At 40.8% G+C, this 13109-nt stretch overlaps 1 protein-coding gene across 5 annotated transcripts in view; it reads right to left on the minus strand.

Annotated features, from left to right (window-relative positions):
• The window catches only part of LOC149317892 (lisH domain-containing protein ARMC9-like), a 121115-nt gene that overhangs the window by 45356 nt on the left and 62650 nt on the right, over positions 1-13109 (minus strand). For all 5 annotated transcript variants that reach the window (XM_089508617.1, XM_089508615.1, XM_089508613.1 and 2 more), the window contains 3 exons: positions 9733-9872; positions 9003-9079; positions 6338-6412 (listed from right to left, as the gene is read on the minus strand). In XM_089508617.1, coding sequence (XP_089364743.1) covers positions 6338-6412; positions 9003-9079; positions 9733-9872 — 292 coding nt within the window. The remainder of the gene's footprint in view (positions 1-6337; positions 6413-9002; positions 9080-9732; positions 9873-13109) is intronic.

The following is a 13109-nucleotide window of genomic DNA, read 5'->3' on the forward strand; positions in this document are numbered from 1 at the left end:
TTCCAGATTAGAATACCCTTGCTGACCTGCCTCCCCATTCTCTCCCTTTATCCTCCATCTTTTATCTTTTACCCTACCCGGACCCTGAAAATATTTACCCCATTTTAGTATATTGTATACTAATGTTTTAACTCTTTTTTCAGTTTAATCTCTTTTTAGGACTTGATTATGTTTTTATGTGAGGGTGGAGGGGGGATTTGGGGGGGATTATGGAATTTTTAATGCATTTCTCTTTTAATTGTATGTTATTTTACTACTGTAATCCACTTGGATTCCCTGAGATTAAGCGGAATATAAATAATAATAATAATAATAATAATAATAATAATAATTACTACACTGGATTGGATTATGAGGTGTTGTTACATGTCTTTAAGTCAACATATGGCAACTCTATCATTGTCTTCCTGGCAAGATTTATTCAGAGGAGGTTTTCCACTGTCTTCCTCTAAGGGTGAGAGAGTGGGATTTGAACAAATTCACCCAGTGGGTTTCCATGGGACAGCAAAGATCTGAAACCAGGCCTTCTGGAATCCTAGGGCAACACTCAAAGCACTACTTGCAACATGCCATAAATACTCAAGCATCTGGTCTAGCAGCATTTGGCAACTGAAGGAGAGTAACTTTCTGATGATGTGCTTTAATGGCACCTGGGATGGTCTAAGGCCCCATTCATACTGGTCTAAAAGACCTGGAAGGAACTGGGCTGATCCGGATGCCCCTCCCCCGAATCGCTCCGTTAGCAAGTGCCCACTACAAATTTGAAATCGAATGCATTTTGACCTGCAAATTAGAAATCGAATGCATTTTGACCTGCAAATTAGAAATCGAATGCATTCTGTGTCTGCTGGCGAGGTGGCTGCTGCCAATCAAGCTATCGTCATGGTGACGTTTGCAGGGCATCGGGGAAAGTGTCCTCCCTTTTTAAAGAGCCAGGCACAGGGGTTTCAGCGGCTGAAGCAGGGAGAGAGATGCCTCTCTCTCTCTCTCTCTTTTTATAAACCTGTGGGCTTTTGGGTCAGATCTGCCCCTGTCCCAGGCAAAGGATGGGATTGCCATGCATTTTTTTTATGCTTTTAAAAGCAACATTAGCTTTCCCTTTGCTTCCCTTGCTGTATCTGCTCAAGAAGACAAACCATGCGCATATTTGCTCCAAAAAAATTGTTAAAAATGTAACATTGATTGTTTGCAACATTTGTAGCTTCCCCCTCTGCAGAAGGCAAGGAGATCCAAGGATATAAAGTGCAAGCCCAGCTCCATCTGCCTCTGGAATACAAACATAATGTATTCAATGCGCATATTTGCTCCAAAAAAATTGTTTGAATTTGAAAAGGGGGGGGGGGGGTTGCCTGACATGAGCTCCGTTTGTGACCTGAATTTTTTCCTCCTGCAAGGGAAGGAATGCCCAGCGACAGAGGGCTTTGGGCAGGGGATGCAGGGAAAAGAGGCTCCTAAAGAATGCCTTCCCTTGCTCTCTTCTTCCCAGGACTCTTTCCTCCTCCCCCTCCCCTCCAATGAGGGGAGGAAATGCCTTGCCCTTTGCCCACCCTCTGACCTAAATCCCTCCCTCAATTTGCCTCGATCGTGATCGAGGCCAAGTTCTCATTCCCAGGACCCGGGGTTTTCCAAAAGAAACGGTATTTGCGCCAATTTCAAAAACACCGCGCTAGGGGCCATTTAACACGGAACGGGTGTGCAAGCCTCGGATTCGCTTGTGTGAGATTCGGGGTGAGTAGGAACTTCACGTGATTGAATCGGTTTCAGAACCGATTTTTTTTGTAATGTGAATGGGCCCTAAGAAAGCACAGTTAACAGGCAGAGACAAATTCCCAAGGAATGTGTTTATTTATTTATTTTTATTTATTTAGGTATTTATATCCCGCCCTTCAGCCCTAATGGCTCTCAGGTTAACTTAGTCTAGAGAGTGAACCAAAAAATCCAGCTAGGTCTGCAGCTTCTAGCCAAGTATGTGCTTGAATGGAGTCCAAAAAAGGAAAGAGAATGCCAACTTCACACTCTGTATGATTTCTTATCATGCTATGGCAACACCTGATGGGGAACAAGAATCCATTTTGAATATTAATGCTGTGAACCCATTTCTTCTCAGCCTACACACACACACACACACACACACACACACCTGTATCTAGGAATCTGTCTGCCTGTCTCTCTGTCTGTAAACAAACTTCATAATACAGATATGACTTAAGTCCCCAAGGACCTGCTTCTTAGGATACTGAATTCTGTTTAGGTGCTGAGTCCTTAAAACTGCTTACTGGTTGGAAGTGAGGCCTGAAGGCATCTTCAGTAAGACTAACCCATTAAAAAACAGTGGGGTAGTCTTTAGATTTCACAGAACTCAGTTAAACAAAAAAAAAGGGGGGGAGAAAGGAGATGAAAAACCTTAGAAGCTAGCTGACTGCTTTGTGACTTTAGCAGCTCTTAATATAGGTATTATGAAATTATTCTTGTTTGGATTTCCCCCATTAAAGATGAATGCATATGCTTGCATTTTCTGACTATCAAACGCTGCCCAGTAGTAAGAAGATTCTCTTCTTCCTACTTAACAGGATTATCAAAATTTCTCCTGAGAATTCTTCTCATCTAAGAAAAATTACAAGCCTTTCCTGAAGTGATACAGAATGAGCTGATAACTGGCAATAGCAAAGCAATTCCAGCCTCCAATTTAAAAGCCCTGTGTCTTCAGAGATAGTGTTTAGAATAGGCAAGGGAAGATACGATAAGAATCCCAGGGAAGAACACTAGCATCCATCAGCTTTACACTTAAACAGATTTCGCACAATGGGAGAGTAAGAGCTGGCTCAAATCAGAAGTGATACCAGCTTTTGTTGTGCTGTTTAGTTGCCAGCCATTGTTATCTTCTCTCCAAAGGCAGCACTTCTGCAAAAGGTCATTCATCGCTTCTTTCCATTCATCAGGAGCAGCTACCGGATAGGGGACAATTGACACTCTTTCTCACACTGCCCTGCAATTTCATTAAAGCACCAATTTATCACACCTAATTCTCTACGATGGGTAACACTGATTCAGCCCAGATGACTCTATGGCCTTGCAACAGTTACTTAGGAAACAATGGGCAACACTCAGCTTTGTCTCAGGCTTGCTGGCCTTTCTCCGTTTTCCTCAGCAGAACCTTTAATGTTTGCATTGAGGCCGAATCAACTGAAATTTCAAATAGGCAGACCTCAAAACATGGAACATCAGCACTCCTGGCCTGATGCAACCTGCAACAGCTTGGAAGCCACAGAGTGTGTTCAAGGGAAGGGAAAAGCCAAACAGAATGCACACTAAGGGCATGTTTGTGTTATCATTCTATCACATAATTACTTGAGGACTCACAACTGCTGGAAAGGTCCGTGCAAGTGGAACTATTTTCTCCTTATTTAGGCTGCAATGCAGGCACAGAAAGACTATATTCATACACAATTGTGTATGAATCGCAACTGTGAATCAGCTACATTTGTTCCCATTTTGCAAGAGGGGCTAAACTAACCAGAAATCAAAAGTTTAGTGTGTTCTCTGAACCAGAAATCCCGATTTGTTGCTCTCAAAAAAGGCTACATCCATAAACCAAGAAGAAACTCTTGTTTGTGATCCTGGTTTGTAAGGAACACAATAAGCCCTGATTTACATAACCAACCAAGCTCATGATTTAGTCCTGTGCAAGGTTTTGCCTGCTCATACCTAGGGTTAATACTGGAGAGAATGGAGCATTCATGTAAGCAGCAACCCCCAGGCATCACTATACACCCAGAGCAAGCTCAGTCTTGGAGAAGTTGACCGTGAAGCTTGGGCGAGCACTCCTGTGACTGGAAACCACGATAAGACCAAATGTTGTTACAGAGCTCACTTCAGACCACACTTTTAGGTGTGTGCTGACATTCAGGGGGAGACTTACATACATTCCCATGTCTCTGTCCTGAAATTGAACCCTCACTTGGGTTTGAGTTTCTGTACTTCTGGCTACTCTTTGTGGTGACAGGTGACCAGGACTTAACATTATGAACAAACAGACAATATGCCTTAGAAGCAAGTCTCACTAATGGGAGCCAGAGTGGTGTATTAGTTTGAGCATTGGGCTATGACTCTGGACATCAGGGTTCGATCCCCTGTTCAGCCATAGAAACCCACTGGGTGATCTTGGACAAGTCACACTCTCTTACCCTCAGAGGCAGGCAAATCTTCCCAAGAAAACCCCTGTGATGGATTCGCCTTAGGGTCACCCTAAATCAGAAATGAATTGAAGGCACACTACAACAACAATGGGATTACCTTCTGAGTAAACATGTACATGACAGACTTATGAGTCTATGATTCCATGATTCCTCACCATGTAATATTCCCAAACATTTTAAATTTCCATCATGGTTGAGGCTTTTAATTGTATTTCTGCCAAAGAGATTCATTTCTTTTCAATGACATTGTAGCACATCAAGATGTCTTGACTAAATACTCTTACACTATTCAATAAGGATTCACATATGGTTTTAAATCACTCATATAGAACAAACTATTTAGTTTTCCATTTTGCTTTGATATTTCACATCCTTGGTTTGTTTTTAGTACTGCTGAAAGCAGTATCATTGCAATAACAAATAATTAATAGAAGGAAACATTCTAGTATTAACTCTGTCAAATTCTTCTCAATTTTCTGCTAATATGGTTAACATGATCATCAATATCATCAACAACTTTATTTATTTATTTATTTATTTATTTATTTATTTATTTATTTATTTATTGTATTTCTACCCCAGCCTTCAGCCTGAAGAAAGAGAGCCCTCTCCCCATGATAACTGTCATCCTTCGGCCTAGGAGGGAGTGAATAGGCTGGCCCAGCTCCACCAGGGCTAGCCTGAAGAAGAAGAGCCCTCCCTCCAGTCCATCTGCCTTGGTCCAGGCCTCAGAGGGAGAGAATAACCACTGGACCTCATCCCCTTTCCCACCACCATTCCCTTCTTCTTTTGTGTCATGTCTTTTAGATTGTAAGCCGGAGGGCAGGGAAACACCTAATTAAAAATAATAATTGTAAATTGCTCTAATAGCCTTTAGGGCTGAAGGGCGGGGTATAAATACTAAATAAATAAATAAATAAATAGTCTCTGGAGCAGTTAAAAACAAGTTAGCTCCCTCCTCAATATGACATCCCTTCAAGTATTTAAACAGGGCTATCATATCACCCCTCAACCTTCTCTTCTCCCAGATAAGCATACCCAGCTCCCTGAGTCGTTCCTCATAGGGCTTCATGGTTTCCAGACCCTTCACCATTTTAGTCGCCCTCTTTTGGACATGCTCCAGTTTCTCAACATCCTTTTTGACTCATGTTCAACTTGTGGTCCACTTGGACTCCCAGATCCCTTTCACACATATAAGTCTCTCGTTCAGCCAGGTGTCATCCATCCTATATCTGTTCATTTCATTTTTCCGTCTTAAGTGCAGTAACTTACATTTCCCCGTGTTGAAATTAATGTTGTTAGCTTTGGCCCAGCATTTTGAATTTTGATCCTGTCCTCAGGGGTATTAGCTACTTCTGAGCAATTCCAGGGAACCAATTTTGAAGAAATGAAACAATGAGTTATGAAGTGCTTCAGTCCTTCCAGACAGAAAGATTTGAATGAAAAGTAACTAGCTTAGTCAGAGTGGTTAACTACTTTGGCTAAGGAATGGGAAAGGGGAGAGCTAATACAAATAGAGGAAAATTAGTGGAAGTAATTTTGTGGAAATTATTTTGGAGTAGCATGATCCCTGCTTCCTGAGTACACAAAACATGCTGAGATCACACCATGGTACGAATGAGGGAACATGTGGCCATCCAGATATTGTGGGACTACAACTCCTATTATCTCTGACCACTGGCCATGATGACTGGTAGTTATGGGAGATGTCCCATAACTGTGTCCATGCTTTTGTGCAAGTATTGTGTTTATGGATGTGGGTAGGGGTAGCAGGCTGACATATGCAGAAACCAAGTATCCCATGAGGCATTACAGCTTTTGAAGAAAACCTGACATCACTGCTAATGAAAAACAAAAACAAACCAGAATTTGGAAGATTTCCAAAAGAATTTGGAAAACTACAAATTCCAAAATCCACAATGACTGCAGGATTCTGAGAGTTCTAATACAACAAGTAACTTTTTCAAGCTCTGGGGGCGGGGGGTGGAATCCTTAAAAACCAAATGCAGTAACTCAGTTTTCAAGAGTGAGTTTTAAATTGTGAATTTCTAGTGATTTTTTTGGGGGTGGGGGTGTGGGGGGTTAACATGGTTCCTCATTCTTCATGCTGAGGAAGTAAACTGGAGAACAGGTTGTCTCACCATTGCACGGGCTTCCTCTCGTATGGATGGCAAAGCAAGGATGCTATAAAGTGCCCCATTCACATAAGGATGAATCTGCAAGAGAAGAGAATACTTCTAAATAACTGAAACATCTCTCTGCTGCCTAATCTCTCCCACTTCTGTCCAGTCACTTCTCAAGAATCACATCTTCACAATGCCTTCTGTATACAGCCCTAAAGTGCTACTGCTTCTCTCCCACTGCATGCTGTAGGGGCTGTGAGCAGAAAGTCTCCATGTCAAATTGCACTCTGCAGCAGACTTCAGACAAGACCTTAGGTAAGGCCAACACCCTCCCAAGTTTTCTCCTCAACCTCTTATGTGATCAACCTTCCAGACAGAGGCTTAGTAAGAATATATGAAATATAAAACACATTGAACATAGTGTTTGTTTTGGTTACAATATTTATATTTTCTTAAAACACTCTACATATAAATAAAAACAATTAAAACCTAGTACCTCTCCTGTTACTGATGTGAAGCTGTAACCATTTAAGCCTTTCAATCGTTTCAGTGTTTTTCTTTTGGATGATGTGGAAAACAGTCTTTGGCATCTTTCCTACAGAGACCTCATCAATTCTCTGAGAATTCTCAAAAAATATCTACAGAGAATGCCAGATTACATCTTTCTATTCCTTTAGTGTCCTTGGATGCAATTCATTGGCCCTCAATATCTGAATTTATTTAAACTTCTGTTCCTCCTCATTATTTATCTCGATCTTCAGAATTCCCAAATCATTTAACTTGTTTCTACAAAGTTGTGAACTGTTTTCTATTTGAGAGAAGATAAAGTAGGTACAGAGTTCTTCCTCCTCTTAGGAACTATTAACATTTCTTCATCTTTTCCACATGATGGTCCTATTAGTTCCCTGGTTTTCTTCTTGCTTCAAATGCAGGTAACTAAAACACTTTTAATAGGTAGGATACAAATGTTTTCATAAACTATTAACAAAAAAATGAGAGAAGTGTCCACTCTACCTAAGAGCATCACAATCTCAGATAGACACAAAAATGATAACAGAGAAAGGGAAAAGAAAGAGGAAAGGAAAACAAGGCGCACATATGTGATTATTTTAGCTATATGGATCTAGGCTTAGTTACAGATACTGGATGCGGGAACTAACAAAAAACCATGGATGCCGGCTATGAAAGCCTTCGACTTCACATAACAAAATTGTTTTCAACGACAGTAGACACAATTGTGCCATCTTATAGCTGTCAAGATGGGCAAAGGATTTCTGAATTGGATGAAGTTTCTAGAGTGTTCATAAACAGCTTCATGGGAAACTGATTTATTTGTTGTTAGCTGCCGTCAAGTCAACTTCAATTTATGGTGACCTTATGAATGGGAGACCTCCAAGTCATCTTGTTCTCAAAAGCCCAGTTCAGGTCTTGCAGACTCAGAGCCATAGCTTCCTTGATTGAGTTTACCCATCTGAATGTGGTCTTCCTCTTTTCCTACTGCCTTCTACCTTGGTTTACAGTAATCCCTTACCAAAGCCAACTATATGTGAATGAATGAATGAATGAATGAATGAATGAATGAATGAATGAAAAACCTTTATCTTTCAGCAGTGTGTCACATTGAAAACCAACTGAAGTTGGTCAGCGGCATTCCAGTCAATAGCTGCCACCTGTTCATTATTTTAAAGTTTATTATTCTCATCCATCCTATTACTAAAGCTCAGTCAGCAATGCACTATTAAAATATTATCAATGCAGAACCTTCAGTTTTGTAAGTGGCCCCTCTGAACATGTGGAAAGTTGATGACTACATGCCCTGACTTCTCCAGATGCTGAACATCTGGAATCAAGAGATCCACATGTGGGTTTCTTGGAGAAGGCCTGCAGGACAGGGAGCTCTGTGTCTCAGGATCCAATTGAGGTTCAAAGAAATACTTTTCAAGGACTTTAACATAATCCCAGGAACTGGCAGTCTGGGATCCAAAAGGGCTTGATTAGAAAGACACAGCTGTCAGGCATTCCTTTTTGTGTTGCCACTGGAGAAATCCTGAGGAGGAGGAAGGGAGAGAGCCTTTGCAGATGATGCTATGAGACAAAGAACTTAAATTATCCATCAAGTAACTTTCAGACAGAGCCAAACACTCAGGATTTTATTTGCAATAAATATGGAACATATCGTGTTTTGATTTCAAAAAGCTGTTAGTGTTTCCTTGATCCTTTCCTACACCTGCAAATACATATGCTATAAGATAAAATGTTTGTCTGTCTTGGTTATGCCGTACAAATCTAGATATCTCATCATAGAGTTACCAAGCTTGGGCTGTTATCTAGTGACACCAAAACACAGTACAGATCTCACCAAAATACAGTACAGATCTCTCCATTACATTGGATACTTTCTGAACATACACTTTGAATTTCTCTATTTGTTCTAGAATGCACATTTAGGAATGGATTTTGACCAAATTTCACATGCAGACATAAGCTGAAATCTTGAACATTCCTGTCCACCTTTGGAGGGAACAGCAAACTCCTCCCCCAGAAAGTTGCACAGAGCTTGGCATGAAACAAAGCCAATGGACTGTAGGATCTACTCATCAAATGTTTGTCAAATGATAAGTGAAATCATTAACATCAACCTAGACAGCCGTGGGTAAATTTTCTAGTTATCTTATAAACATACCTCGTGGTTCTCATGGCCAAGAAGATCTGACAGAACTTTGAGTATCTCGTTTGCAATCTTCACACACATTTTCTTCCCTGTGGGGAGTCAGACATAAAGCATGGGCTTCTAATAAGTCAAATGTAAACTCTGCATTCCAGTCAGCCATCTCTAATTGACAAGTATGCCTTATCTCAAATAGTCTTTAACTGTTATTAATAGAATAGCCACCAGGAACTGGACAATTAGTCATGGGCATAAAAAGGTTATGCAACTCTGAAACAGCTGACTCATTACTTCAACCTCCAAGCAGGCAAGTTCAGAACAATCTGTATAAGAAAATGGCAAGCCAGTTGCATCCAAACTTGAAAGCTAAACCTAGGTGTTTGTGAACTATAAGAGATCAATTTAGACTTCAGAAACAAGGGTAACATTCATTGAAGAAAATCAATGAAAACCTCAGTGATGATAGTCAGAAGATATGTAAAGATTTGTATATGTTGTTACTGTTGTTATATGCCTTCACGTTAACTCTGACTTATGTCAATCTTACTCTAGAGTTTTCTTGGCCAGATTTATACAGAGGAGGTTTGCCATTGCTTTCTTCTGAGGCTGAGAGAATGGGACTTGCCCAAGCTGAGTCTCCATGTCTCCCAGAGCCCCAGTCCAACACTCTAAGCATAGTGGCACACTGGTTCCCAAGAGTTGCATTTATGCTATTTTTCTATACAAACTAAACTATGCCAGGTACCTGCACTCCGAAGGCAAAGGTTCATGAGCAAGGCAACTGAGTAGTCCAGTGTGTAATCTGACATGCTGTCTGTATCCTTTAAAGCCTCCACCAGCCATAATATGAGCCCGTCCTTGATCATAGCTGACTGCAAAGCCCGCCTGGAAATTCAAAGAGAGTAATAAAAACATCCAGTTGATGACCACCCAGCACAAGGTTACTGAAAAGTGACAATTTAATAATTAGAGGACTAAGGCAAACTCTACAAGTTTTCAAACAGAGGCTGGATCCAAACAGAGGGGGTGCTTTGACTGTGCATCCCTGCATGGCAGGGAGTTGGATTGGATGGCCCTTGAGGTCTCTTCCAATTCTATGATCCTAGATGACACAGCACAATCATGAAACCTGCTGGTTACTTGGACCAGGTTGTGTTGAGACTGCATGGCTAACATGCTTAGCGGTGGTACCCATGCTCTTTGCATGCAGCAGGTTTTAGGTCCCTAGAGATAGAAAGAAAATGCAACAAAAATTGGCACAACTAGGATACCAATCCTTTGTACAATGGAGGGGGAACTTGATCTGCCACATCAAACAGCTTGAGAAGCGCTGCCCTATAGCATCAGATGATCTCTCTTGTGTGCTGCCTTTAACAGAACTTCCATTTGTCTTTAATGAACATCTCCTAATCCCAAAGCCAACTACTTTCACCAAGAGGTCTACCACTCCCAAATCAACCACTGAATGTTAATACTTAAGTAAAGTTCATTAATTCAGTGGGTCTACTCTACCTGTGATGGATGATTAGATTTAGGTCCATCTCCTAGGAAAATGTTCAAAAACCAGTCATAGATGGAAGCATTTCACACGATGGCTCAGACCACTAACTGCAGAAAAATCAGCATGTGGTGTGTTGTGAACAACACAGACCTCTGAAATTGCCTGAAGGCAATTATCTGGCCAAGAAGAAGGAAACCACAGCCAGGAAGAATCAATGAGAAGATTGTTGCTTTTAGGTTGTGAAGCCATAAATAGTTCTTCTGATAGCAACCAGGTTAATGTTTCACTGGCCTTGTTGAAAAATCTCATCACCTTTTTATGTCTTTGTACCTCTCACTCCCTTTCTTCAAATGTTTAAATAAACCATGGCCCATAAAACGAGCTAATAAAGTGATGTATTTATGACTTCTAGAGGCTTTTATTGGCTAGACCCATACTGTGTGGATCTTTGCTCCTTTTCTCAAACAGGCACCTGGCTAAATTTAACTCTTCAGCTGCCCAGCTTACTCACCCTTGGTGCCAACTTTTTTCTTTTCTTTTTCCCAGCTATAAGGGGCTGGCAAAACACTCACCATAATCCAAAAACAATCATACTTCTTCACTACAAATGAAGGAAAAGTTGGAAACCACTCAATTGTGTATTCAGAAGGTGCACACAAATGTTTATGCTGTGGTTTGTGTTGTTAACTCAATCTCGACCCATAGTGACCTCCAAGACCCCCTGTCCTTCGCTGCTTTGCTTAGGTCCTGTAAACTGATACCTGTGATCTCAATAGAGTCCATCCATCTAGTATGTGGTCTTCCTCTCTTTCTATTTCCCTCCACCTTTCCTAGTATTATTGTTTTTTCCAGTGAGTCCTCCCCTTCTCATGACATGCCTGAAGTACGACAGCCTAGGTTTTGTCATCTTTGTTTCCAGGGAGATCATAGAATCATAGAGTTGGAAGAGACCGCAAAGGCCATCCAGTCCAACCCCCTGCCATGCAGGAAATCACAATCAAAGCATCCCTGACAGATGGCATGGAGAAAGAAACCAGCTTTCCTCCTGGAAAGAGTGAGCTAGAATGCCTCCCCCAGCACTTAAACAGAATTAGGCTTCTGGCCACTCCCACCAATGATCCACAGCAATATCCCAAGTTTAAAAAGGTCAGATCTCGCAAAAGCACATGGAGAAAGAAAACCAGCTTTCCTCCTGAAAAGAGTGAGCTAGAAATCTCTGGCTTGGCCTCATCTATAAATCCATTTATTTCTCTTTTTGGCCATCCATGGTATTTTCTCAGCACTCTTCTTCAGCACCACATCGCAAATGAATTTATTTTCTTCCTATCCGCTTTCTTCACTATCCAGCTCTCACATCCATACATGGAAATAGAGAATACAATGGCTTGTATGATTCTAACTTTTGTGCTGAGTTGTGTATATTTGCCCTTTGAATCTTTTCTAGTTCTTTCATAGCCACTTTCCCCATTTTTAATCTTCTTCTGATTTCCTGGCTGCAGTCTGCATTTCTATCAATGTTTGATCCCGGGTATAAGAACTCTTTTACTACTTCTATTTCTTCATTGTTTAGGCTGAATTTGTCAAGACTTTCCGTTGTCATTATTTTTGTTTTCTTTAGTTCAACAGTAAGCCTGCCTTTGCACTTTCTTCTTTGATTTTTCTTAGTAGTTGTTCCAGGTCAGGGAGGTTTTTTGCTAGCATTATGGTATCATCTGCATATCTTAGATTGTTGCTATTCCTTTCTCCTCTTTTCACTCCTCCTTCTTCTTTGTCCAAGCCTGCTTTCTGTATATTATGTTCTGCATACAAGTTGATCAGAGGGTGAAAGGATACAGCTTTGCCTGACCTCTTTGCTAATTGAGAACCATTCTGTTTCTCCATGTTCTGTTCTAACAGTAGCCTCAAGTCCTGAGTACAGATTCCTCAGGACTATCACATGTGTTGGCAGTCCCATGTCTTTAAGAGCCTGCCATACCTTTTCATGGTCTATGCAGTCAAATGCTTTGCTACAGTCTATAAAGCACATGCTGATTTTTTTATAAATCACATGCATAATTTTCATGCTGGCTGTAACCACATGCTATGGTTACAGCCAGTTTATAAATTGGTAAAATATAAAGCTATATAATTGAATACTCAAGTTAGGATTGTTCATGACATCGTATTTCCCATTTCTCTGTATGGTTGTGAAAGCTGGACAGTGAAGAAAGATGATAGGAAGAGAATCAACTCATTTGAAGTGTGATCCAGGAGAAGAGTTCTGTGGATACCATGGACAACAAAGAAGACTAATAAATCTGTCCTAGAGCAAATCAAACCTGAATTCTCCCTAGAAGCCAAGATAACTAAACTGAGGCTTTTGTACATTGGCCATATCATGAGAAGATATAATTCATTGGAAAAGAAAACAGAATAAAAAAAATCATAGAATTGGAAGATACCACAAGGGCCAATCCAGTCCAACCCCATCCTGCCATGCTGGAATACACAATCCAAACACTCCTGACATCCAGCCTTGTTGAAAAACCTCTAAAGAAGAAGACTCCACTCCACTACGAGGCAGCTTATTCCACTGTCACACAGAATAAGCCACCCTGAATCCCATTTTGGGAGAAAGATAA

This window comes from Sceloporus occidentalis, unplaced genomic scaffold (assembly GCF_023333645.1).
Source record: "Sceloporus occidentalis isolate IW3139 unplaced genomic scaffold, rSceOcc1.0.p SCAF_2, whole genome shotgun sequence".
Lineage (NCBI taxonomy): Eukaryota > Metazoa > Chordata > Lepidosauria > Squamata > Phrynosomatidae > Sceloporus > Sceloporus occidentalis.